This window comes from Cuculus canorus, chromosome 1, assembly GCF_017976375.1.
Source record: "Cuculus canorus isolate bCucCan1 chromosome 1, bCucCan1.pri, whole genome shotgun sequence".
NCBI lineage: Eukaryota > Metazoa > Chordata > Aves > Cuculiformes > Cuculidae > Cuculus > Cuculus canorus.
The window spans coordinates 168,956,683-168,984,681 of NC_071401.1; the positions used below are offsets into that span (position 1 = coordinate 168,956,683).

General features: G+C 41.4%; 1 protein-coding gene and 1 long non-coding RNA gene across 2 annotated transcripts; one reads left to right on the plus strand and one right to left on the minus strand.

The window, feature by feature from the left end:
• Positions 1 to 636: 636 nt before the first annotated feature.
• On the minus strand, positions 637 to 14,598 carry NDUFA12 (NADH:ubiquinone oxidoreductase subunit A12). Its single transcript, XM_054053301.1, has 4 exons — positions 14,440 to 14,598; positions 12,139 to 12,221; positions 10,882 to 10,969; positions 637 to 905 (listed from the first exon to the last, which is right to left on the minus strand). The coding sequence occupies exons 1-4, from the start codon at positions 14,526 to 14,528 to the stop codon at positions 725 to 727; spliced, it is 441 nt and encodes a 146-aa protein (XP_053909276.1). The 5' UTR covers positions 14,529 to 14,598; the 3' UTR covers positions 637 to 724.
• Positions 14,472 to 27,979, plus strand: LOC128850286 (uncharacterized). Its single transcript, XR_008447602.1, has 3 exons — positions 14,472 to 14,609; positions 17,232 to 17,907; positions 22,744 to 27,979. It is a non-coding gene; the product is annotated as an uncharacterized LOC128850286 (long non-coding RNA).
• The last annotated feature ends 20 nt before the right edge of the window (positions 27,980 to 27,999 follow it).

The window sequence follows — 27,999 nt, forward strand, 5'->3', positions numbered from 1 at the left end:
GTGGACTCTCAAACTTCCAAGGACATTTAAAGTCACAGCAAGACAAGCAGCCCTTATGATAATGTCTTCTAATAAACTGCAATAAAACAGAAGCCAGAAAATAGATCTGTGTGACTCTACTTATGGCTGAGGTCCCTTAGGGGGTGAGATGTCATTCGATTAATGTAACCTAACAAGTTTTGTATTATGTATCATACTACACTGTAATACAGTAATGCATGCATACTCATGCACAAAAGACATTATGAGTAAAAACTATAATTCTTGACTGGTTTTATTCTAATTTGTCTTATAAATATTTAAGAGATGACTTCCTAAACCAGTACAAGAATAATACATTATTTGCCATGCAGAGATTATAATAGCATAATGTTAAAATTGAGAATCTTGTATTTCAAATTTATATTTGTATTTGGTTGAATGATACAAATAGTACAAATGCGAGAACTGCCTATCACAGGAATGGTTGTCATGCTAAGAAGAGTTTGAGAGCTGCTTATGTGACAAGAGCCACAGAGAATGACAGAAAGCCCAATATTTTGATGAGATTAAGACCTGTCGTGTATTCTGTCCTCTACCTCTTCCAAATGTTTTCTCACTTGTTTCCTCCCTCAATTCAATAAACTAAACTACAGCTGTTATAGGAGGCTTTTATTTGAAGAAGACCAGTGAAAATACAATTTACACTGAAATCCAAAGCTGAGGCAAGTCACATTTTTTGTTGTTATTTGCTAGCTGTCGTAGGTGGGATCCACTCCTGTATCTTCTTGCGAGTAGTAGAGTAAGGTACGTACTGTCCAGGAGTGCCACTCAGGTTGAATTTATGGTTCTCCCAGATAAATTTCCGAGCAACTGGTGGATGAGTAGTTGGAGGGTCATCCGTCATTGAGTGAAGCCAGCGATGCCTTAAGAGTAAAAAGACATCTCGTTATTAACAAACATTACACAATTTGTAACAAGCCTTCCTCCTTACTCCCAAAGGTTCTCCTCTGCAGAGACGCTAAACATTTCTTTTGAGAGGCAGTGGGAAAAAAAATTTAATCCAGTATGACTTTAAATGAGACTACAGGACACTGATTTAGAGTAATTTATCAGTTATATTTGTGTAATAACAGTTCTGCTTCCAAGAAACTGAAAACACATCTGAGTTTGAATTTCCTGTTCCTTTGTACGCTGAGTATTTGGGCAGAGAGTATTTAACTGTTGCACATTTGTATGGCCTTAACCAGCCAGCCAGGTCAAGGCAGGCAAAATAATTTACAAAATCACCAGGTTTCGGGTTGTTGCCTGTTTTTTTTTTGTTGCATTATGATTTTCTTTTGTTGTTTTTTAATTACAAAGACTATGCTGCACAATTTCAATACCACCTCCAAAACATTCATGAGTCTACCACTTGGGATATGGATTAATGATGCAAGTTCACCTAGAACAAACACGTAAATGTTTACTGACTGCACAATAAAATGATTAATATCTATCAGTAATGGGGTAATTACCAAGTGATTACAGTGATTACCCTTCACCTATGAACTAAATGTCATTTGTCCCCTGTGCAAACAACATTAATGATCAAGTAAAGTATTTTCCGTAACAATTTACTGAAACACTACAGCACAGATCAACTGAATTGATTTCATCCCATTTCTATTTCAGTGCCCAAAAGCAACTTTCAAACCTGAATAACATTTTAATTATCTTCCAGTTCACATACACTTCATACAGTCTGCCAGTTACGGCAGAAATTTAGTTATGAGTTTTTTTGCAAGCTTATTTATTTTTACTGAGGTAGAATTAGAGGCTTCTGCTAAACCGCTTTTGCCAGACTTGACCTAAAAGTAAAAAGTCTTTTATTCCAGTTGTTATTAGAAATCCTAAAAAATTTATCTTCAGCAACAAATCCAGCACACTTCATGGATCAGCAAAACAAAATCACAATAAAAGAGAGAAACAGACTGACAAGTCTTTTCTAAATCTGAAGAGCTCTACAGAAGGTTGATTACCCTTTCAGTTAAATAGCTTCTAGACATTTATTTCAGGAAAAGAAAAACTCACAGCTTTGGATATAACTTTAGTACAAAATCTCACTTTAAAATAAAAAAAAAGTCAGCCACATGTTCATGTTCTGTAAGTAAAAAACAAACAAAAAACCCAAAGAAAAGCCACAGGTTGTAGGACTTAAGGACTGCCAGGAAACTGGATCGAATACCAGACTGGATGGCACCTTCCAAAATCAGAAGGTAAAGCTCGTTTAGAGGTAGAGAATGGCCTCCTGTGGTAAAAAGCATCCACCTCATGAGTTTAAAAGTTATGCACAGGTTCAGATGAAATGACCCAATGCAACACGGATGGCAGGGAGACCTCCATCTCCCTCCCCCACCTCAGCTTTGGAAATCCAGTATCATTTGAAGTACACATCCTCCACTACTTCTATTAAAGAAAGAAGATTTTGGGTAATGTTTGTATCTGGAGGAAGGTGGCCCCACAGCAGTACTAATCACACCATGGTCTGAGGATACAGGTCAGGCCTTGGTTGATTCTAGAGCTGGTACTACCAATACAGGTATTACCCAATATGAAACTGGGCTCTAATTGAAATATATCATCAAAGCAAAACCTTCCATCCCATTTTCTCACTGGAAAATGGAAATAAAATTACCCACCGATGAGATATGTCAATACAGTCACAGGTACTGAAGTACCTGAAGAGATTTCAAAAGTCTGATTAAAACTCTGTCCACTACTAAGTACCTATTAAGGGCTTAAGAGTTTTACGGCTTAAGCGCCATTACAACAAATTCTCCTTGGAAGCCCAACTTGTGACTTATAAAAGTGTTTTGATTTGCAAAGAGTCTGTTCTCTCAAACAAAAGCTCTCACTCTCCACTTATGCAAAACACATGAAAAATGAAAACTTTATTTTGGGAAGACTTTTCCCTTGACAGTGTTCCTCAGAGAGTCTTTTGAAGCCCTGATGTCCCACAGACTCTACTTCCAGATGCTCAAGAAAAGCCCTTCCTGCACTAGACTGAACAGCATGAAAAAAAGAGATCTTTATGCTCTACACATGGCCAGATTTCTATACAAACTCTGCCTATAAATCCAGCTATGGAAAAATAAAATTCAGAAAGCAATTAGTGACTTAAAACCTACAAAGCAGCAGACAACTTACACAGAGCAAAGAAAATCAGGAGGACAGCAGAAGCTCTGAAGAGGCTGAGGCGGGCTCCTGAAAGATAGAGCAAAGTCACTGCCAACCAGACTGAGACTAGCAAAGCCTCTGGACTTTTCCTTGGGTAAACAGATGACACACACCTCAAAGTAGCTTCAGCTGCTCTCCAAACTATGTAGAATTTTTCTCCCAAGTCAGATGAATATTTAAAAGCAGGGAGATTTCAAACTGAAGCTATGAGAGATCGGAGCCAATTATATGATGTACAAGCTTTCAAACAACCAATGCTACACAACTCTGTAGCTACCACCATATTGGCATCTACAAGGCTCAGGCACCATATACGTCAAGTTCAGGACGTTTGCCAACTTGCTAGCATCAGTTTCCTCAACAAGCTAACTGTGGTGCAATAAGACAAAAGAGAATTGAAGATGTGTGTTACAGTCACAGGGCAAAAAGCATTTCAGTGCTTTCCAAAATTCAAGTGAAAAAGAAATCGGGGATTTAACTTTGACAAGCATAAAAAGAAGGTTTTTTTTTTTTAATTTAGATAATATTCACTTATTCTTCCAGGTCTATGTATGGGAAGAGAAGGAAATACGGAGAAGAAACACGTTTTTATTTGTGTACACATGGGAGATAACTTTGATTTCTTATGCAAGCTATTCTGAGGTACCATTGTAATGAGACAGCATCCTATTTACTTGAAAACACCACACCAGCACTCAATCTAGTTCTAAAACTCACAAACTTATTGTGAACCTACTGAAAGGATGGAAATTTTACTCCCCCGTTCCTTTTCAGTTCAATCTTTCTAGTTTCCTCTCGCAGACAGACTTGAAAAGCAGCAGTTTTACAGCAGAACAGCACATTTCAAATTTCTAGGTATGTTGGCACTTCAAGTCAGAGATGCTACATTTCTCCCTCCTTAAGCTGTCAAATCAACTAACAAAGAGGATGCAGACCATTAAACTGAGGTTACATTTGAAATTTTTCACTGTATGAAGTTAACAATCCCAAAGCTCCCTCCAAGGATGTGAGATTTGCACCATCAGGAAATAAGCATCATAGTGTGGGACAAACATTGTACATACACAGGGCAATGCTGGCAAAAGGAAGCATCACTGCAGAATGAGAAAACTATTCTGAAATTACAGTTCTTCCTTCCACACAGGACATAACATATTGAAAGAACAAATTATTTTTAACTAGTTTGTATACATAAACCCGCTCTCAATTTGTTTTTGCAAAGTATTTGGCTAAAACGCAATCCAAATTACATTAAACCAGATGGTAAACTATAAATGAACAGTGTGTAAGCAGCCTCAAAAGGCTCTGAATACGATGCACAAGCACACATCTAGCATCCAGCAGGACAACAGGCCTTGAACTGCGTGGACTTTATATGTTCTCAAAAGGAAGCCTTACTCCACAGCACAACCCTGCCCAAAAGCAGAAAATTGGGTTCTAAGTCCCCCACCCTAAGGGCGCAAACTTCCCAGAATCCTCCAAATACAAATGTGTGCTCTTCCAAATTCCAGCTACAGGAGTATCCTGATCACGGAATAGCACATAGAGGGTCTAGGAAAATTCTCCAGAAGAACAGCTCCAGAAGAACAGCTAAGCCTGATGCTAACTCTAATGGCTCTCCATGGAGCCATCCCTTCCCAGCACACAGGAGCCCACAACAGGAATAAGAAGATACATGGGGAACTTTTGCATGAGATGCGAACTCAACCTGAAAATCAAGACTGATAAAGGAAATTCTGGGGGAAAAAGTGCTATTCTGTCCTCTGATCCCCAAAAGATTAAGGACAGTAAGATACTCGGTCCTCTCTGCCCACCTTGTTTCAGTGGAAATAACCAACAAACCCTGAGATGCAAGGAACAAAGAATGAAGAAATACAAGTTTGGAAGGGATTTCCACACTCTGCATTTGCTTCAGACCCAAGGAAGCACCAGTTACATTCATGTCCCTCCAAGCAGACAATTGCTTAAGTTGTTATGGAACTGCTCTAATACTGGCTTGCTCATCTTCCCAAACTGGGTTGTACCAGTGAAGATGAGCAGAATTTTTTAGTGGTAAGGACAGTAATGTCAAATTTGCATTAACTCTTCATTAATTTAAACCTACTACATCCTATTCTACCTACCTATCTGAAAGACAGATTATGCTTTTTTCTTCCTCAAGAGATTAAATGCTTCAAGCTACACCCATAGCCATTTCCTCTCCTTCTAAGCAACCCCAAATCTTTCCAACTCTCTTCACAGGTCTGACTGTTCCTGCTGCTCTTCCCTAGGCTTCTTCCACTGGTCAAGCACTACACCCTCTATAAGTTTTCCTAGTAATAAGTGGAAAGGATGAGTCATTTTGCACGAGCACAGGCAGTAATTCTTTCTACTTCTCAGGATGGCACACATCCTTCTGAGTAGTACAAAGTGGACTTACTCAGCCTGCCATCCTCATAAACCCAGATCACCTTGCAGCACTGCTAGCTGCTCTCCTGCACACCACAAAGAGGCTGCTGGTGCACAAGAGCAGGGTCCTGCCCTCTGCCTCTACACCCAGCCCTGCGATCTCCACTCCTTTCCCTCTTGTGATCACCAAGTGAGACAATGCAACGTGCCTGTTGCCAATCTTATGAGTACAGACTATCTGCAGGTGGTAATAGCATCCATGAAAAAAAGCAGCACTGAGCTCTGATTCATCTATCTATATTTTTGCACCCCTAATATTGCACCTCTCTGTGCAGCCTTTGATTAAAGGGGAAAAAAGCTAATGCTGCTTTAAGCACACTTCCTTACTAACAAACCTGCCCAGAACATTTCACCTAGGCCTCAGCTTGCCCGTGATCCAAATCTGCTTCTACCCGGGTGGGTGCAAGGGTCGGTGGAGAGAACCATAAGCCCTATAGCCCGTACACCAGGAAGAGAGCAATCTGCATTATTATTAAGAAGCATACATTCAAGACAGCCAGTTTTTACTGTGAAAACTCTTTGCCTGTGGTAACACTTTTGGTACCCTGATTAGCACTTACAAGCTGCTCAGGGATTCCAAAGGAGTCACATTTTCCTTTAAAGAACCACAGAGATCTTTTCCAACCTTAACAATTCTAAGATCATAAAGTTCAACACCACCATGCCTGCTAAACCATGTCCTGAAGCACCACACCTACTTGTTTTTTGAACACCTCCATGGATGGTGACTCCATCACTTCCCTGGGCAGCCTTCACCATGCCAATGTTTCATCACTCTTTCACAGTAAAGAAAGTTTTCCTAACACGCAATCCCGTTTCCTCTCACTTGTTATTTGTGAGAAGATGACAATTAACATTTTCTCCCCTGAAACCTTTCAAAAGCTTTTCTACAGAGTCAAAAAGTATAAAATACTAAACTCGAAAGTCAAATTATCTGTACCATCTTCCTGCTTGGTTTTTGGTTGTTTTTTGAGAAACAAAGTTTCACTTGTAATGAGTGCGTCTGTACATAAGCTTTGACTGTGCGTGAATAGGTGCATGTGTATGAAGCAGCAAATGGCAGCTGTATAAAACAGGACCACCTGGGGATCCTGGAGGCAATTTGCTAACTGTAGTATTTTTAGGTTGGGACATAAATGAACAATTAACAAAAAGGTAATTCTGGGCCTTCTAATGTAAAGGTAAAATGAATATGAGCTCCACGCACAGCCCAACTATTAAAGCAATTCTGTAATAGAGACGTCAGTGAAAGCATATGTAGAGCGCCTAAAGGCATGGGTACAAGCAAATTTAACTTTTATCAATTATACATTCACAAAGTGCACCCAATCGTTGTGTTCAAAAATGGAAGCGCTAATTTCCAGCAAAGAACATGCTCTGAAGAGTACAAGAATAGTATGTGGCCAATAGGTCGAGCGAGGCAATTCTCCTCATCTACTCTGCTCTCCTGAGACCCCACCTGGAGTCCTGTGTCCAGTTCTGGAATCCCCAGCACAAGAAGGATATGGAACTGTTGGAACAGGTCCAGAGGAAGCCACAAAGATGATCAAAGGGCTGGAGCAACTCTGCTATGACGACAGGCTGAGAGAGTTGGGGCTGTTCAGCCTGGAAAAGAGAAGGCTCTGAGTAGACCTTACAGCAGCCTTCCAGTACCTGAAGAGGCTACAAGAAAGCTGAGGAGGCACTTCTGACAAGGGCGTGTAGTGATAGGGCTAGGGAGAATGGCTATAAATTGGAAAGGGGAAGATTTAAGCTAGACATTAGGAAGGAATTCTTCACAATGAGGGTGGTGTGACAGTGGAGCAGGTTGCCCAGGGAACTTGTGGCTGCCCCATCCCTGGAAGTGTTCAAGGCCAGGCTGGATGTGGCCTTGGGCAGCCTGGTCTAGCGAGAGGTATCCCTGCCCATGGCAGGAAGCTGAAACTGGCTGATGTCTAAGGTCCCTTACAACTCAAACCATTCTATGATAGGTGAAACAAGTATTTTTGCCTTCTTCACTGTCTAAAAGTGTTAATGAAGTCTTCATGTAGGAAAAAAAATAAGCCAGTTATGTTGTACAGCATTACAAGAAGATCAATACTAATAATTCCCAATGCAAGTATTGAAGGAATTAAAATAAAACATCAAAATTAACTTGTCTCCATCAAAGTAGAAACTATTATCTTGACTTTGAAAGATAAGAAAAGAAAACCCAGAGTAACAGAGAGGTTAAATAACACAACTAAATCAGAATAAACCACAAGCCTACATATTCTGGGAAGGCAGCGTTTTAAAAAAGCAACAGTCTCAATTCCCTGTATAGCAGACACATGTCAAAACAACTCTTCTGATTTCCTTCAGACTGTGATTTCAGTACATCCGTTGTCAAAAGACATTACACCAATTATTTCAGAATACTGAAAATATTCAGTAATTCCTAAAAACAGTATCACAATATGTTACTACATGAAATGTTTTTCCTTGCTGCTTTTTCCTTTTCACCAATATCTGACAGAAAGTAAGGTGCAGCTAAATTAATTTCTATTTTATTTTTTCCAGGCAGCTGTTTTCGGAACTTTTCAGTATACCGAAAGGCCTTCTTCCAATTCACCACACATAAAAAGTAGGGCCCACCTGACTGTATTTGAACAATCATTCATATTTTACAATCCTGAAGGCACACGACTGACCACAAAGTTATACTTGATGCACAGTATCCACCAGATGTCCACCCCACACACAGGGGGAAAAACAACCTGTAGTATGGCTTATACTAAAAAGAAAAGAAAGTGGTTGTCCTGCACATCTGCTAGTGTTTGCTATATTTCCCCATAACACAGTGTAACCCGTAGGATAATCAGTAGTGTAATTCTACATGCAGGACTATGAGGACTACAAAACCTCATTTTATATTTATTTTTAAATTTTTAAATTTTTAAATTTTTAAATATTTTATATTTAATTTTCATATTACTAACTAGCTAGCACTACTATCAAAAAAAAAGGAAAATCTGAAATTTCTAGGTTAGCTATGATCTTAAAGCTCAATTTTGTTTAAGGTGTCATCATTAGGCATGACAGTTGCAAGATATTTTCTGAAAGTAACACAGCATACACAATGCAGTAAAACCTGCTTCCACCTGCAGAGGGTAACGCAACAACAAACCACAAAATGCTCTACTGAGATAAATTAACTAAAAGCCAGAGTAAAAAATTAATTTTTGGAAGAAGTGTTATACCCATTATAATCCAACTGTTACAAAGGTATTTAACATACTCCCCAGATTACCCAACAATGAGAAACTTGCCCCAACTTTCCATCTGTTAAAGGGAAGGCAAATGCATTAAGAAATAAACATCTTTTAAAAATGAAAGAAAAGATACTATTATACCAATTGTCCAAAAGAGTCTCTTTGTTAACAGAAGTAATTTCACACATGGTCATTTATTTCCAATAAATTTCTAGGTCCAAAAAACCCACTCATTATTTGTGTAGTTGCACAGCCCCACTGTTATATCAACAGCAACTTGTACAATATATTAAGTCTCAATTCAGACATCCGTGCCTTGTTAAAAATTTGACCAAATACAATCAAATGTAAAAAAAAAAAAAAAAAAAAGTTTTAAAAGACAGCATTTTATTCCCTGTCAAAATCCTTCTATTTTTAAAGATGTACCTAAGCAGTATAGATTTAAATGTGTAACAAAGATAGGATTTGTACATAAGAACAAACATCTAAGATTGTCAGGGGACACAAAAATTTATCAGCAATTAAAAAAAAAACAAAACAACAAACTGAACTGAAGAGTACTGCACAACGAAGTTTCCTGACAAAAACATCTTAGAACACAGGATTGTTTCACGCCTCGCAGCACTAAGCAGTCTTGAAAGTAACAAAACATTTACTGTTTCTTCTAGGGCAACTTTTTCCACATTGATAGGAAAACAAGTTTTTCTACCTCACTAATTTATGTGATCGAAACAAGCTACTTAATCCTAAAAACATCAATTTGATACTCAGGGAGAAATCCCTTCCCAAGGTTTGTAAGGATATAAAGTAAATGACACAAACACAGGCAAATTTAACAAAAAAAAGGCAAAAATGTGCCTCAAAATAAAGGAAAATTTCAAAAACTGGCATATTCTATAAGTGAAAGGATAAAAACTAGAACCAAACAAGAGTTACTGCAGATAACAAGGAACAGCTCCACAAAGGCAGCAACACGCTAATTTTGGAAATTCTAACGTCACTTCTAAAAAACAATGCCATTAAGGTCTTGCTGGAGAAGACAGAAAAAATAATTAAGTGCATTGAATTTAATCTTGAGGCCAGGAGAGTTTGAAACAAAACTGACTACCTAGACAGTCTACTCATGCACTTCTGATGAGAGCCACAGTTTAGAAGCTCAGATAGCCAATCTCAGCCTTTGCACAGAACATGTGTCACAGGAACAATAAAAACTCATGTTCAGCTATGCTCACTCTACTCGAGCACCTTGTATTTCATATCACCTTTCAGTGAAGTGCTATTCATATTGCTCGAGAATTAGGAAGAGATAGTTTTTGCACACACTCTTATTTTATTTGGTGTGTGTTTCTCCAGACTTATTTAGGAAGACAAAAAAGGTATTAACAGCTATGTGGCCAGAGACCTCCTGAAACTCAAGGATGTACTGAATTATTAATGAAATGCATGAACAGAAAACAAAACCTTGAGAAAAATTATAGTCAAGCGGCAGTCAACATACAGAGCATGCTGGCTCTTTGTTGTTCATGACTTTGCAGAGTATCTATGTACATCAATTGAAATAATTATGCTGTTAATGGCTGTGAATTAAGGAATGTTGTTCCATCACTACCTTATGTTCTTTAGGTTCTTGTCTAGGATGGATAATAAAATTCCTTTTTCTACCTCTGGCTGCTCAGTACTATCGTAGGCTTTGCCAAACCATTAAGATGAAATCACAGCTAATAAGGGAAATTGGAATACTGGCTTGACATGTTTAATTTGGCTGATAAAATGCTTTTCTCAGCGAGTGCTACTGTCAGGATAGTGAGCAATAAAACATTATGAATGCAGTGCAAAATTCAAAGTAACTAGTCTGAAATCTTCTGGTTATACATAAGACAGCTGTCTCCAATAAAACTTTATTACCATAAAATTTGTGTGTTTTTTTTTTTTTCCAATCTTCTGCTCTGTGATACAAATAAAATATACAAGCAATTGGTCCATATTACTAAGTTAAATGGTTTACCATTCAGGGGGCACCATACTTCCATCAACTTCCCAAAACGTATTTTTTCCATTCATTTCATCAGTATAGATGACCCATCTGTGTCGACCTTAATTGAATAAAGATTGTATTAGCTCAAGAAAATAAATTCTTTTCATATAAAGGAGACAATTCTTGAAAATATAAAGAAAAATATTTTGACTAAAAGTATCTACCATTAGTGGCACTCATTTCAAAGTCAGTATAGCTTTTATTTTCCCAAGTCTTATGTATTTCCACTGTTATTCTACCTTTTATGGCTAACACTCTCAAAAGGAAGCAAATACTAACTAAACTTTCAGGCAGAGAAACAGGTTTGGTCGTTCCCACCCTACCCCAGGCTCCCCTCTCAGGAGAATTCTTTTCCTAAAGAACATTGCCGTTATTAACCTAAGATTAAACTAATTTTCAGCCACATAAAACTACCAAGCAACGTCCACCAGCAACTCTGCTTTCCCCAAGTACACTAGAAGTCAGCATACAGTACACAGAGCTTGACCTAACCAGTGCGTCAACTGCTTATAGATCATCATCATTGTTCTAGGTGAAACCTTAAGTACTTTACAAATGTTATTTAAAAACCTATCATTCACTGGATATTAGGAAAAGTCTCTCTACTGAAAAAGTAACTGAGCATTGGAGCAGGCTGCCCAGAGAAGTGGTGGAGTCATCATCCCTGGAGGTGCTTAGAAAACGTGTAGATGTGGCACTTTGGGAAACCATTTAGTAGGCATGGTGGTGTTGGGCTGATGGTACGATTTGATAATCTTAGAAGTCTTTTCCAACCTTAATGATTCCATGATTATGAGGTAGGTAATAAGAAGTTTAAGCTAACTCATGTGTCTTTGCCCTGAAGTGATCATGTAAGTACAGCTGTGAGGCAATTCTAAAGGCAGTTCTCTTTTTTCCCCCACCTGTTAAGCTACCAGCTTTCAGGTTAAGCACCAAATTCAGCTCTTAATCACATTATCATATAGACATGCCTACATGGAAAGCACCTGACTGGTTTAGATTTATCCTGTATTTATTACACCAGATTGAATATGTTTGCAAATGAATTGAGGGAAGCAGGAGAGAAACGGAGGATATTAAAGCATTTCTACGAGCTCTCTCTCTAAGACTCATAAGTCAGGTGTGAGGAAGTCAGGCAGGCAATAAGTTCCATTTCACTAGCAGAAACTACACAATCTCTACAGAGTTGGACAGTCAGTCAGGAGGTGTTCACATTAGCACACATACCAAAGAAGTTTCTTTTGTCTTCATAGTATTTGTTTCCATATTTGTCAATCCCAATCAGCGTTCCAGTCTTCAAATCATTGACCCTGTGAATTTTCAAAACAATGTTTTCAATAACATCATCTTAGAATGTGTAAGAGAGATTTCTTAAGGGTTGGTAAAAACCTGTAATGAAAACTCTTAAACCTAGATATGTAATGCTATTAAAAAAAAAAATATTCTAGCTTAAGGATTGCAAAACATAATCACCAATTCCTGCAAAGAAAAAAAAGGCTTTGCAGAGCGATTATTTAGTTAAAAGCTCTTTATAGCAGAAGATAAAAATTGTGTTATATTGCTGAGTTGCTAACGCCCACAAAACCTTCCTGTGCAAAGGAGTCCCGAAGACACATGTTAATTCGCTTAGTTGAAGGTTTTAGTTGTTTGTAGTACTAAATTCTCAGCTCAGTCCCAAGTGACAGAAAGGATGTGCACATCCACACTTCCTCAGTTGGGAACTCACAGATAAAGCTTTTCTGTTGTCTTTTGTCCAAGGGTGCATGAAGGCAATAATCACTCCACCAAGTACTCATTTCAAGCCTCTGTGGTCCCAGGCAGAAAGATTCTGACACAGCTCTCATCCACCAAAGAAATATTCAAGGATCTCTGGCTCAGCTATTCAAGCCCGAGCTCTTACCTGAAGAGCCATTTCAGTGCTGTTGTCCCTTCTTTCTTCCCGTCCCTTTCCTGAAAGGTTTCTTGTGCCTTTGCCCTGACTCCATGCCCTGAATACTGACATCAAACACTGTATTTATGGCTTCCAGAGGATGTTTTCCAGCCAATTTCACCGAACCTTACGTAAGGAGAATGTTTCCAGGCACGCTGACCCTTAATTATTTGACTTCTACTGTATAAAACCTGTTACAGCCTCCTTAGTGGAAATCACAGAGGAAAAAGTAGGGAAATACAGAATAAAACAATTGTAGAGAAAGTCTCCTGCCCTGAATAAATAATTTTTGCAAGTTATCAATAGTTACTTCTTAAACACACCAACTGTCGCAAGAAAAATACATCTTGATTATTCTTCCTGTAAGAGTCAAGTCTATGCCTTGAGCTGGGACACAGGATTCAACGTCTTGAAAAGTGAATGGGTGGCATCAACCACGTTTCACACTTGTAAGGATACGAGGATCAGGTGTGATTCTCCATCTAACACACCTCTCTTCTGACTTTGGGCTTCCAAGTGAAAAAGAACGCTGCCTTCAACCTTGTTCTCTTTTTCTGCACAGCAGAATGGTGCCAACATGATCTACGATTCAAAAGAGCTCCTTGACCAGATGCTAATTAAGATGTGCTTAGGAAGGAGCACTCAGATGAAAGTGAATACTCAAATTTTTCTACACTTGGATTTCCACAGCTTGGTTTCTTCTCAAAAGCTGCCAGTGTAACACCTCTCTCCAGACCTGGTTGCCCAAAGCCCCATCCAGCCTGGCTTTGAACACTTGCAGAGATGGGGCATTCACAACTTCCCCAGACAACCCACTCCAGTGCCTCATCACCCTCACAGGAGAACATTTCTTCCTCAGATCTCATCTAAATCTGCCATCTTTCAGCTTCAAACCATCACTTCTCATCCTCTCCCTGTGCTCCCTAAGAAAGAGCTTTCCTGTAGCCCCCTCTGAGCACCGAGGGCTGCTGTAAGGTCTCTGCGGAGCCTTCTCTCCTCCAGGCTGAACCAGCCCATCTCTCTCAACCTGTTCTCCCAGGGGAGATGCTCCAGCCCTGGCACCTCCTCTGGAGCCCCGGCAGGGTGCCCGCCTCGCCCCGCCTACAGCCTCGGCCCCGCCTACAGCCTCGGCCCCGCCCACTGCCAGCCCCACCCGCGCGAGCACCTAGCCCCGCCCATCACCTCAGGCCCCCCCCCAGCCTTGCCCCTGCACCCCCGCCCTACCACAGCCTGGCTCCGCCCACACGTCCCTTGGCCACGCCCATCGCCACCGGCCCCGCCTCCACAAACTCTGAGTCCCGCCCACAGTCCCGCCCCGCACTGGCCCCGCGCGTCCCCCTGGCCCCGCTCATAGCCCCGCCCCCGCACGCTCTGGCCCCGCCCACAGCCCTGGCCCCGGACCCTGCCGCGCCACTCCGGCCCCTCCAATGCCCCGTGCGCCCCCCGTCCCCGCCCCGCCCCGCCCCCGCAACCTCCGTCCCCGCCCCGCTCCCCCCGGTCGCAGCCGGGCACAGCGCCCGCCCCAAGGTGACCCCGCGGGGCGGTGGAAAAGGAGAAAGGGAGCCGCCCCATCCCCGCCATCGTCGTGGCCGCGTTACCTCAGCAGCTGCAACAGGGCACCGCGGATGCCGCCGTGGCCGCCGAGGTGCTTGAGAGCGCGGCGCAGCACCTGGATCTGCTCCGCCATCTTGGGGCGGGGCCGGCACAGAGCCGCCCTCAGCACCGCCCTCAGCGCCGCCGTCAGCTGGAGAGTCGCGAAGCTGCGCAGGTGGGTTGGGACTGTGAGTAAGAGTATCCATAGACTCACAGAACAGTTTGGGTTGGAAGGGAGCTGAAAGATCACCCAGTTCCAACCCCCTGCCATGGTCAGGGACACCTCCCGCCAGACCAGGCTGCTCATCCAACCTGGCCTTGAACACCTCCAGGGATGGGGCAGCCATAACTCCCCTGGGCAACCTGTGCCAGTGCCTCCCCTCCTTATGGCTAGTCCTAAATCTGCCCCTCTCCAATTCATACCCATTGCCCCTCGTCCTATCACTACAAGCCTTTGTGAACTGTCCCTCCTCAGCTTTCTTGTAGCCCCTTCAGGTACTGGAAAGTTGCTATAAGGTCTCCTCAGAACCTTCTTTTTTTCCAGGCTGAACAGACCCAGCTGTCTCAGCCTGTCCTTGTATAGAAGGTGCTCCAGCTCTCTGATCATCTTTGTACCCCTCCGCTGGATGCATTCCAACAGCTCCATATCCTTCTTTTGTTGAGGATTACAGAACTGGACACAATACTCCAGGTGAGGTCTCACTAGAGAGGAATAGATGGGCAGAATAACCTCCCTCACCCTGCTGGCCACGCTTCTTGTGATGCAGCCCAGGATTCAGTTGGCCTTCTGGGGTGTGAGTGCACGTTGCCGTGTCACATCGAGCTTCTCATCCACCAGCACCCCCAAGTCCTTCTCTGTAGGGCAGTTCTCAGTCACATCATCCGCCATCCTGTACTGAACATCTCCCATCTTGTATTGAATCCATATAGATCCAGAGAACTGTAAATCTGTAGAACCGTAGAGTATAGAACTGTAGATCTGTAGATCCATAGAACTGTAGATCCATGGAATCGTAGAATAGATCTATAGAACCATGGAATCATAGAACCGTAGAACTATAGAATCATAGAATGCCAGGTTGGAAGAGTCCTCTAGGATCATTTGGTCCAACCTTTTTAGGTGATCTATAGCTTAAATGAGATGGTCCAGCACCCTGTCAAGCTGACCAATGAACCTGTCCACTGTAGAGGAATTACCACTTCGCTAGGGAGATTATTCCACTGTTTAACTACATTTAACATTCCCTCCCCTCAGGATGAGAAAAGGCAGCTGGACAGAGGAAAAAAAGACAAAGAAACACAAGATATAACGTGAACTGGGGTTAGAACTGATGTAGAGCCCAACCCCTCCATTCTGTGCTAGGTTTGTATTCATTCCACAACCCAAGCCCACTGCCTGGGCTAGTTGGACGCACCCGTTGGGCATCTAGGCTGATGCCACGCCTGAAGCTGGGCTGCCACTGGCATAAGCACCAGCCTGCTGTGGTTGTCCCTGTCCTGTCCCTGAAAACTGGCAAGGGGGAAAGATCTCAGTGTGCGATTGCAGCCCAGAAAGCCGACCGTATCCTAGGCTGCAACAGAATTGTAACCAGCAGGAGTAGGGAGGTGGTTCTGCCCCTCTACTCTACTCTGCTCTGGTGAGGCCCCACCTGGAGTACTGAGTGCAGTTCTGAAGTCCTCATCACAGGAGCTGTTAAAGCGAGTCCAGAGGAGGGCCATGAAGGTGATCCAAGTGCTGAGCACCTCCCATACGAGCACAGGCTGAGAGAGTTGAGGTTGTTCAGTCTAAAGAAGAGAAGGCTTCACAGAGACCCTATAGCGGCCTTCCACTACTGAAAGGGGGGTTTGAGGAAAGAAGAGAGGGACTCTTTCAGGGTGTGCAGTGACAGGACAAGGGGCAATGGTTTTAAGCTGAAAGAGAGGAGATTTAGATTATATATTAGGAAGATATTTTTTTTCCTGTAAGGGTGGTGAGGCACTGGGACAGGTTGCCCAGAGAAGCTGTGGGTGCCGCATCCCTGGAGGATTTCAGGGCCAGGCTAGATGAGGCTTCGAGCAACCAGGTCTAGTCAAAGATGTCCCTGCCTATGGCTGGGGCATTGGAACTGGATAATCTCTAAGGTAGTTTCTGACCCAAACCATTCTATGATTCTGTTTCCAGCCCTCTAGGCATTATTATTCCTGATCTCCCCCTGCCTTGCAAGCAGCTCTTCAGCCATCTATTCTTGTTCTGTGATGCACGCAGATGAGAAATATGGCTCTTGTCATCCTCGCTAACTCTCCTACAAGCAGTTGTAGGCAGCAATTTGATGTCCCAGCCACCTTTTCACTGGGCTATAGGTGCAGAGCTCCCTCAAAACTCATCTTCACAAATGCACACGTCCCTGGCTGTTGTAACAACACTCTGCTGGCGTAAGATCTCGACATCCCACTTCAATAGGACCCTGGTATCCCCACGTATGGCCTCACTAGCCAAGGGGATGATAATTTCCCTGAACTGTCAGACCACGCTTCTCTCAGTGCAGCTAGCATGTGGTTTGCTTTGTTTGTGATAACAGAGTGGCTATCCAGAAATGCATCCAGCAGCGAGATCCTTCTGGCCTTTGTTAAGGTTGCTGAAGTGTGTTTTCTGACGGAGATGCTGAGATTTGGGCTTCCAATCTGCATATTACCTAGATCCATAAAAAGAGCATTTGCCTACTGCTCACATGTGAAGATCAGCAAGAGACAACTTCAGAATAGGGGAAAAGCCTCTTTTTAATAGAAGTTTCTACTGTTTATCCCTTATTTCACACAGGTCACAAGATCTGTGATGAGAATAGTTACTTAAATGGGCAGTGAGGAGTTCGGGAATGCCTAGATCAACAACAACTCATCCACTTCTCCACCCCATCACCTCCATCTTGTCCCACTGCCCTCTCCTGGTTCTGCATCAGCAGGAAGAAATATTTTTAATCACCTTGCTGTAGCCATTGGAAGTTCTTCACTGATGTTGCTGCGAGGCTAGTCGAGCATGGTGCAGAAAATACTTCACTGACCTTTACAAGGCTAGGACTACACAGACCAGCCACAAATAGATCTTCGGCACCTTGTCAGAGCAGGCAGGACTTGGAAAAGTCCCCAGTAAACATATCATCAGTGCCACAACTGGCATTAGCCAATCAGCGGAACCCAACTGTCAGCACGGGGAGACTGAGTTTTGATGTCGGCACCACAGGAACCGGGGATTTGGCAAGTGACAAAACAGGACAAATTAAGTATGGAGCGTTAAACCTGAAAGGAAAATGAGACTGGGGAAAAAAAGCCTGTCAGCCAAGTTCTCATACAATCCCCATTTCAGCATGAAGTCTAATGGTTTAAGCTTCCCGTTCAGAAATTTTTGATTTGAACCCAAAGTGATTTTGTGTACAAACATGAAATACAAGCCATGCTGATTCCGTGCTCTGTCCTGTAACCCCAGCATCTGTTTCATGGTAAGTCTCGAGCCTCAGTACACTTACAGCAGGTTATTTGCATTTTCACAATCAAAACTCTTCCAAAATGTATTATATGTATTAAAATCAGATATTTGTACATTAGCAGGCAGAAAAAAAGGGAAGAACATTTACAGTCAGAATTCACTTGTTTCTTGTTTTGTTGTCTGCAACTACATACATAGAAATCCTTTTTTTTTTTCATTTAACTACTGATGATAGAGTGTAAAATATGCAAGAAATATAGTCTAGATGACATCAGCCAACTTTTGAAGCACTGGATAGGTACAACTCTTGCACCAATTTCTAAGCCCATTCCTGATTCATGTAACTGAGATAATTTTCATTGACTGAGAGTATAATTCCATGAGCATCTTCTCTGCTGGCAGTGAAATAAGGTAGATTTTTTTTCTTCCCCAAGGATTAAAATGATCTGGACTACTTCATTGATCCACGTGGCACCATGGTTCTTAGACTGAGACTAATATGGGCGCCGTAACACAAAGCTGGGGGAAGGGATTAACTTCTTAATGTGGCTTTAATCCTACAGATAATTTTGTGGAAATACATTCTTGGTAGCAGGAACATTTTACAGCATCTTCAAATTACATTTTGATTTTTCTTTGTGCTATTTTTCTCCATTAATTGGGTCAAGTAAGATTTCCACTGATAATTGCATTAGCTCATAACTGCTCAAGTCTCATCACATCTGCTTAAACTACATTTGTTAGTGTGTTTGGCCTCTGAGCATGAAAACCAAATCTCACTATTGTGTTCAAAATTCTCCCCCAACTCAGTACAAATGTCATGGCCAAATATAGGGGGTACAAATGCAAAGATAACCTCTTTCTAAGAACTTATTGTGCCATCTTTAGCAGACAGCATTGGAATGCTGACTTCTCAAGTGAGACTCTCACCCCATTGAATTGACAGCATTGAAATGCTGTCTTGTCACTCGAGTAACTTATAAAGAATTCATGCACCCATAAGAAACTTTTAATTCTGAGTTGTTAAAGTTGAAGGCTCTGTTAGATGTTGCTTTTGTTCCCCAAAAGTTTAGTTCACTGAACCTCACTGCTTCAAAAATTCTTGGTACATGCATTTAATGCTGCCTTGTTTTTCTCCTGTGGTCGAAATATACGGCACAGAATTACTGACAGAATTCTTTTCAGGCCTAAAATACCCTCTTAATTCCAAAACACAACAGTTAGTTGCTTCTTTTCTAATCCAGATGCAGAGTGTAATAACAAGAACATATATTTCAAAGACAAGCAAATCCGTTTCCTGAGACCCAAAGATGATGTGCAACTCCCCTTGACTTCAATAGCACACAACAGTCTCACTGAATCCTACGTATTTTCATTTTTATTTAAAGAGCTTTATTCAGTGGTACAATTGATCTTGAAAAAAACAAGTTCATGTATTCTGTGTAAGTGCAAAAATTAACCTATCTACAGAGCAATTTGGTATTTACATTTTACCCTAGAAGATCTGTTATTATCACGTTTGTCTATTCCTCTGCTATCCCCTCTATTCACATAAATGCATTCTGCGATGGCTCACAACTGTGGAACTTACATTTGCAAAATTAATTGGAATTCCTGTTCTTAATTAAACTAAGAAACCAATGCAAGAGAAGAAAGACTAACAAAAAAGACCAAACTGTGTACATTTAGAAAATCGCAGATTCATAGAATCATAGAATACCAGATTGGAAGGGACCTCAAGGATCATCTGGTCCAAATGTTATCACTTCCTATCCCATCCTTCTAAAACTGCAGAGTTCCAGAAGCACAGTACAATCCACAACACAATTTAGTCTTCATAATTCAGTGTCTCATAATACTCAAGTCCAGTCTCTAACCACAATTTCTCTGCCTCTAGGCTAAACAATGCTTTCATTAATGGGTTTTTAGCCAGTCCTATAAAAGCACAATGAAGAAGTTAAGTCACTTGGCTTCAACTGTTTTAAAAGGTTAAAAGGTAAATTCATAGCCTGGAACCGAAGTGCCATGTACTTTACAGTTTTCAAAAACCACCCCAATGCGTGTCTTCCTCTGTGACAACAGTAAAAGACTATAAAACCCCAGGATAACAGCTTTACTGGCATTTTTAGAAAACACCTGCCACTTCATGGGAGCTGTTTGGGTTACATCTCAAGTGCTAACTCCACCTTTATCTTGCATTGCCCAGTGGCAAAACTCCCCTGGTTACAGGGTGAAAAAACCCCTCATTTTGTATTGTTCCTTGGCAAGCCTTTGTTAACCAGTGTGTCACTGTTCACTTTGCTGCCTAGTCAAACTTTAAGAGGAAGCAGAATTGAAGTAATCATAAAGGAACTTAGACACCTCATGAACAGCTTCTCAGAAGGGATTAGACCACAGGTTGGCAGGGCAGCAGAAATCTCCAGGACCAAAACCATAGGGTCGGCTGCTGATCAGTCTCTTTGCCAACCAACTTTTTTGTTTAGGAAGCTGGTATTACCAGGAGGTTCAAAGCATGGCAGGCTGGATGTCCAGGGGCTAGTTCTGCTGAGGGAAATGTGCTGTATTCATTCAGAAGAATGCATGGTGGAGCACTTCCATCTGGTTTCTCTGCTACCGTAGGCAACTCCAGCACAGAAGTTTAGTTTAAAGGGACCCCAGAACACTGCTTTGGTGCTCTCCCCTTTTCCCCACCTCTCCACACAAAGTACTCTTCTCTCTGTACTAGCACCTCACACACGTTCCTCTAATTCAAGCTGAGGTAATTTGAAAATACATTTGAGCAAGAATTACTAAAAGATCTGGTTGCTAAAAAATCATCAGGGAATGCATTAGTTCAGCCAGTATCAAAAGCCACAAACCTCTAAGCATCCAGATGTTGATACTGGAAGACAGTGATACTCCAGTGGTCCGAATGACTTGCTTTCATCTCCAACGCAGTGACTCAGAGGACACACTTGGTTCCTAGACTCAAGCCAAAAGGCACAATCCTGGCTTCTGATGAGGATCCATGTAGTAGAAAATTGTATTCTATATTAGCTGTTGTGTATTGGAACGAGGCTAGGGCTTCATTTTAGAAATATGTAATATATGAAGAAAAACAGAGGAGTTCATGAGAGAAAGCTTCATACGTTCTTTGGGTTTACCTGATATAGAGGTGTGAGGAGGAAAGGCAGGAGTGGGTGCTGGGTAAAGAGAAAGAGAGATGCCATGGGGAAACCGAGTTGGAGAGTTCCCAGACAATTTTTTGCTATTCACCGGAAAAGCACTTTGTTTTCTGGAGAGCTCTTCTTCTCTTCAGAGGTGACCAAAAGACTGTGAAAAGTTACCAGTATTAGGGGGTTGATTAACAGTCTAACAGGGGAACAGGGCTCTGCAGAAGTCAAAGTGGGTCCAGAGGAGGGGCACAAAAACGGTGAGTGGGCTGGGATACCTCTCTGTTGAAGAAAGGCTGAGCAAGTTGGGGTTATTCAGCCTGGAGAATGCTCCAGGGAGATCTTACTGAGGTCTTTCAGTAATTAAAGCAGGCTTAGAAAAAAGATGGAGAAAGACTTCTTACCAGGGCCTGTGGAGACAGGACAGTGGCAATGGTTTTAAGCTGCAAAAAGGTAGATGTAGGTTAGATGTAAGGAAGAAGTTCTGTATGAGGGTGATGAAGCACTTCTGTGGTTCAGAGAAGTTGTGGATGACCTTGACATGTTCAAGGCCAGACTGGATGGGCCTTTAAACAACTTGGTCTAGTGAGAAATGTCCCTGTCCAGGGCAGGGGGTTAGACTAGATGATCTTGGAAGGTCCCTTCCAACCCTGTGATTCCTTCCTATGATTCTAAGTACTGGGAAAGGTAAGTACTTAAAACAGAGGCAAGAGAGAGCCTGGAGCACATTTTGGTGGGGAAGAGACTCTAAATGCTTATTTTCAACTCTCATAGTTACTAAACTTATTGCATCATCCAAACTTCACCTTTTACCAGTGCACCTTACAAACATTTTCTCTGCAGTGTGTCAGTGGGTAATTAATATACTTCACGATAAAACCATTTCAGAATTTAAACACAGAGAGACTGGTAACTCATTTCTCATTTGGAATGCTGTTCTGGGTTATCTGTACATCATGCAAATGCTACGCTAATGTATAATAGAAGACAAAGACTAAAAAAACCTACAGTTATCCAATTTTCATTGAGAAATCAGTTCTAGAATGGACCAAAACTTGTGATAATTTCACAACTTTAAACATGAATAAAGTCATTACTAATCCAGTATTACTTAAAACTGAGATAATTAAACCCGAACATATGAAATTTCTTTAAAAAAAACTAACCGTGTTCAATCATACTCTTAGCTTCCAAACTACAACTGATCCATAATTAATCAAGTATGATTTCCATATAAACATTATTGCATTCTATGACATGAAGATCTGTGATCAGGGTTCACTACAAAACATATTTCTATGTAGTGCTTTAAAAGCAAAAAAAAAATGGTAAATTAAACTTTACAATAAATTATTACATTTTCAAATTCATCAACCAGAGTGGTAAGCATGGAAACAAAGGGTTAATAGCGACAAAAATTAGAAAACACCAAGATATTGTAGCTATCACAAATCCCAGAGAATGAATATAATCCACATCATCACGTTGTGTAACAGAAGTGTGGAAGATCCATATCACCTACACTGGTTTAGGTCGGCAAGTTAATCCATATAAAGCACTAACAAGGTAATAGGTTATTGCAATTGTTTTCTAGAATAGAGAGTTACAATTCATTTTAAAAAACAGTCAAAATATGATTTCCCAATCTAGCCAGCTTTCAAGACATTTACAGTGGTGGGGTTTTTTCCATACAACAGCAAGACAGCTCCAGCTGTAACACCTCCACCGCAACTGCTGTGCTAGCAAACCAGAAAGGCTGATGAAAAGGAACAGGCTGATTTAATCGACACTGAAGATCACAAAAAGAATAACGGTATGGACAGGTAAGTTTGTAACCGCAGAAGGTGTTGCAATGAATGCACTTTTGAAAAAGAAGTTTTAAATGTAATAATTCTTTGCACCAGGAACTTGACCAGAACGAGACAAGCAACCTAACTCCACATACATCTATACAAAATATATTTTCATGAGAACTGTTTGAGCTAGTAAGCTTATTCTGTGTAACATTGCTCCCATTTTTAAATGACAAGATTCTAAAATGTATAACATTCTTTTTCCTTTCATGTGATTTATATTAAAATTATTTTCCTTCCTTTTAACACTGAAAACATTAAAGCTGTTGACACTAAATTTGTCCTTTCACTGGCAAAAAGACTTCTTACTTTTTGGCTAATAAAAGCCACAGTTTGGTGAAATCCTGATCAGGTGTGAAACTCAGACTGCTGAAGATCAAAAAGCTGAAATTATAGGTGAAATTAAAGGTGAAAGGAAGAAGTCACAAAAATAATGATATATTTTAACATCCATGGTGGTGTGAGCTTCAATGTTCACACTTTTGTCAGATGGTTAACAATGTTACCGAACAGTGCAAGAGAAACCAGGAATATTAACCAGCCTTTCATTCAGTAGCAAAGAGCATTTATTCACAAGACTAAAAATGACAATAAATCACACAGAGGGTGATGTGAGATCACATCATAATGAAAAATAACTGTTAGAAACACTAAGGGCCTGAGTTGAAAGTAACTTAATGTGCTCCATTTAACCGAGCCGCAGTTAACTTAAAAACAAAATCAGAACTTCACTATTTCCCTGGAAGTGTTCAAGGCCAGGTTGGATGGGGCCTGGGGGGGCCTGATCTAGTGGGAGGTGTCCCTATCCATGGCAAGGGGGTTGGAACTGGATGGGCTTTAGGGTCCTTTCCAACCCAAACCATTCTATGATTCTATGATTCTACTTAGCCTTTCCACGCTGCATTATTCTTAAAGTTAACTGCAGTGGTTAACAGGCAGAAATAAGACAAAAACATGTTCATCTCTGTAATTAGTTGTTTTAAAGCTCCCGTTCCTGAGAAAACCCAGGAAAATAAAATGATTTTTAATGATTAATGAAAAATCTTGATGAGCAAAGTGAGTAACACTGAAGCAACAGCCTGCACCATAGGATCCAGCTTCCAGATCACCATGCAGACAAGAGAGATGACTTGCCAGGCAGCACAGACCAGCTGCACCCTATCTTTAAACTGAACTTACAATGAAACATTTTTACTATCAATGCAAGAAGTATTTACTACTGCAAAAGTGGAAAATTCTGGTTTAAGCTAAAGTAGAATTGGTTTTCCAGCTTTAGTTAAGTCTCCTTTAAGTAACTGTAGTTTTTGAACATTACAGACAGAATGTCTCTCTGATAGCGTTTTTTTTCTCCAATAGTGCTTCTCCAGACACTGTTCTCTTGAGAAATGATAACATCTTGTGTTCAGTATGATCTGTGCTCAACAGATGTGTCTTCTTCTGTAATCATCTGTCTGTCTTTCTCTATCTGAAGAATCCAAGGTCAGACAGAGAACTGGTCCTGTCTCAATCGGTGGATATTTGGCTGTTGTGAAGTTCCTAATAACAATAAAATCAGTCCTTGGAAAGTAATAAAATATGCATGAAAATCTGGGACAAGTTATGCATATGCATACAGATGGGAAATATCTTTTGTACCCAGCTCTTGTCTTGTTACGCATGACTAGCAGAATTATCTCCATGCATCTGGCGCTGTAATAAGGGGTGCTTGATTTCTAAAACTCCAAACAAGTCTTAGAGAGTTTATTTGCCATAATTTCCAGTATCACTATGAAAAAATACAAGAAAACTTTGGGGGAAAGAAGGTTACTTACCAGTAGCCAGAGCTCTCTGCAAACTTTTGTGTGTATGCACGTTTGCTCTATAGAGGTAAACATCAGAGGTATTCAAGATTACTACATGGGTCCTTCAGTACTGTGGGTGTGTACTCATCTCTTCCCCTTTTCCTTGACTTGACATCAAGCACAGAATCACGATATTCTGTCAGCCACATGTAGCAAGGGAGAATGGTATATGTTCGTCACACAGATGGGCAACATACAAGTATCAAGAATCTCTTTGAGATAAGCAACTTTTTTCATGAGTATATCCCTGTACATGGTCACACCATGGATAACCTAAGTGTCCCAGTATTCCCTGAAAAAGGTGGTTGGCAGAGACTACTTGGTTCTTTGGTTGAAGATTTCTTGAACTAGCTGTCCGTTTTGCAAGGATATGGAACAGAGATGTTATTAAACAAAGCCTCAAATGTAGTCTAAGGACTACTGGAATATATCCTGATTACTGATGGCGACTCAAACGTACTGTTTTCAAGAGAGGTAATGCAGTCCATTACCTAGTCTGGAGATGGTTATCTTGTTTGATTTCTTGCCTGGTCAAGAGAACTAGATTAAAGATAATCTGAAAGATGCTGTCCTAGTCCTATGCAAATAAGACAACATTCGCTTGCTACCCGACATCTGAATGGGAATCTCAGACCTGAAAATACAGTTTAAAAGGAAAAAGCATGGGTGGGTGTTTCCTTAGTTGGTAAACTGGCAGAAAAAGCCTTATGAGAGGTGACTGAGGGAACTGGGGTTGTTTAGCCTGGTGAAAAGGAGGGTGAGGGGAGACCTTATCGCTGTCTACAATTATCTGAAAGGTGGTTGTAGTGCGGTGGGTACAGGTGATTGGACAAGAGGAAACATTTCAGAGTAGACATCAGGGAAAATTTCTTCACCAAAGTGGTTCTCAGGCACTGGCAGAGGCCGCCCACGGAGGTGGTTGAGTCACTATCCCTGGAGGTATTTAAAAGATGGGTAGAGGAGGTGCTCAGGGATGTGGTTTACTAGTAGACAAGTATACCTGCTGGACTCGATGATCTCAAAGGTCTCTTCCAACCAAGCAACACTATGATTCTATGAAACTCCACATGAAGTGCAAGGGATTTGCCAGGGAAAGACAGTAAAAGGTATGGGACAGAAAAAGTCAGCCATGGGGATTTGGATTTTCTGCTGTCCAGCTGAGGTGATGGGTGTCAAAAAGAACAGCAAGGATGTGTTTCAAACACCTGAGTTTAAACAGCCTGATGTGAAACACGACAACAGTTCTTATGCTTCTGAGTTAACACACCCTAAGAAAGTAGTCTTGACCCAGCAGTCAGTGGCAATGGCAGTTCAGACATCACTGAAGCAGGCTGACTTGTATTCACAGAGCCTAGGGCACATAGAGGAAGCGAGAAAAGAAATCCAGTGAAAATAAGGTGCTCAGGCCACCTCCTCCAAAACAAGAAAAAAAGCAGCACACCAGCCACAGAAAGGCCGCTAAATACCCAGCTCAAGTAGCTACAACAATGTGCATGTCGACTCACCAGTAATGGAGGAAAGGGCTGGTCTGGGGCCTCTTGCAAGGGCTCAACCCACGTAACTCCATGTGCCCAGAGGAAGTCCACTCTAGTGTACTAAGAGAAGTAGCTGACATTTGTGCAAGGCCACTGTCAAGGATCTTTAAGAAGTCTTGGAGGTCTTAAAATAAGGAAGAAACTTTTAATGCTGATACCAATCAATCACTACAACGACCTCCCCAGGGATGGGGCAGAGTCCCCATCACTGAAGGGTTTCAAGGTGCAATTGGACAGGGTGCTGGATAATCTTATCTAGGTTCCCTTTCCCACAAAGGGTTGGACTGGATGATGTCTCAAGTTCCCTTCAAACCTGGGCTGTTCTAGGATAAACATGGATGAGCTGAGGGATTTGATCGCTAGAGATTTACATCTGTAGAAACACTGGTACTTTTTTTAAGCTGAGCAGTACCATGTGAGAGGCTGCATCAGCTGAATCTTGTGGCCAGCTGTAAGCAAAGAACTGCAAATCACACCTGAGACTTAAGCTATGGAGTAAAAGATTTCTGCAAGGATGTGAGAGAAATTTGCACAATGTACTGCATGTTCAAGCAGCTCAGTAAAGAGAATGGAAAAGAACACAGAAATTCTGTGTTAGAGACAGTTCCCTGATTCTTTTTGGCTGGCTGAGATCCTCAGGAGCTGAGAAAATCTAAGGAACTCACCCAAGCCTCACCTCATAGTCTCTTGGTGTTAGGGTGGCCTTGGAGCTGCTAGTGTGGAGTCGCAAAGGCCCCCATTTAAGTTCATCTTTAGGCTAAGCAACTTCTGGCACAACCACATGTTTCTTGATTGGCTCTTCCTTGATTGTTCCACATCTTTCTTGATTGTTTCTTGATGAGGCTCTTCCTCATCCAATGTTGCCAGAGAAAGAGAAGGTTCAGAATAAACAGAACTCAGCCTTGATAAAGATTTAGATAATCCTAAATGCTATTGTCAGAGGTAGACCACTGCTTTTACTAGGATACTTGTCTCCAGTTAAAGCAACGGATATTAAATGTGCTAGGGATGCATCACTTCCTGTTGCAAAAGGAAGCAAGAAGCAATCGTATGTCAGTGTTACTTGTCAGCCAGGCACATGCCTCAAGATAGAAAAGCATGTAAACCCATCCTTAGACGGGCTATGGAGTATGATTGAGGCAACATATATGAAGTACACAAACCCACCTCTAATAAGGAAAGGAAAAGCAGCAGAAACTGTGCTCCCACAGGGAGGGGCACTCAATTTGACAAACTCAAATTTAAAAAACAATCATATGAGATTGGTTGGAAAAGAGAACTACATAGCCAAACGCTAACAATAATAAAGAAAAAAAAGACAGGAACACAAGAGGCATCTAGAATGCCTCCATCATTGTGCACTAAGTAAGAGGGAGGAGCAGTGTGAAAAAAGCTTTAACTTCTGAGACTTGAAAAAACAGAAGAGTGCTGTCTTTGAATGCCTGCAGCATACACTACTCTGTTCATTTTTCAAAGTATAAAGCAGCTCAGGTCTACCAGGACATAATACTGCAACACAGTATTCCTTTCCACCCACAAAACTGTCAGAACGTACCCTTTGCTGCTGCACTTTTTATCATCTGCATCAACATATCACCAGCACATGTTAAAATGTGAACTTCCTCTGCTTTCCCTGCCCTTGTAACAGTGTCCAGTGTTTAATTCAACAAGAAACAAACCTCTTTTCAAAAACAACAGGAAGAACTAAGTTGAGTTATAATGGT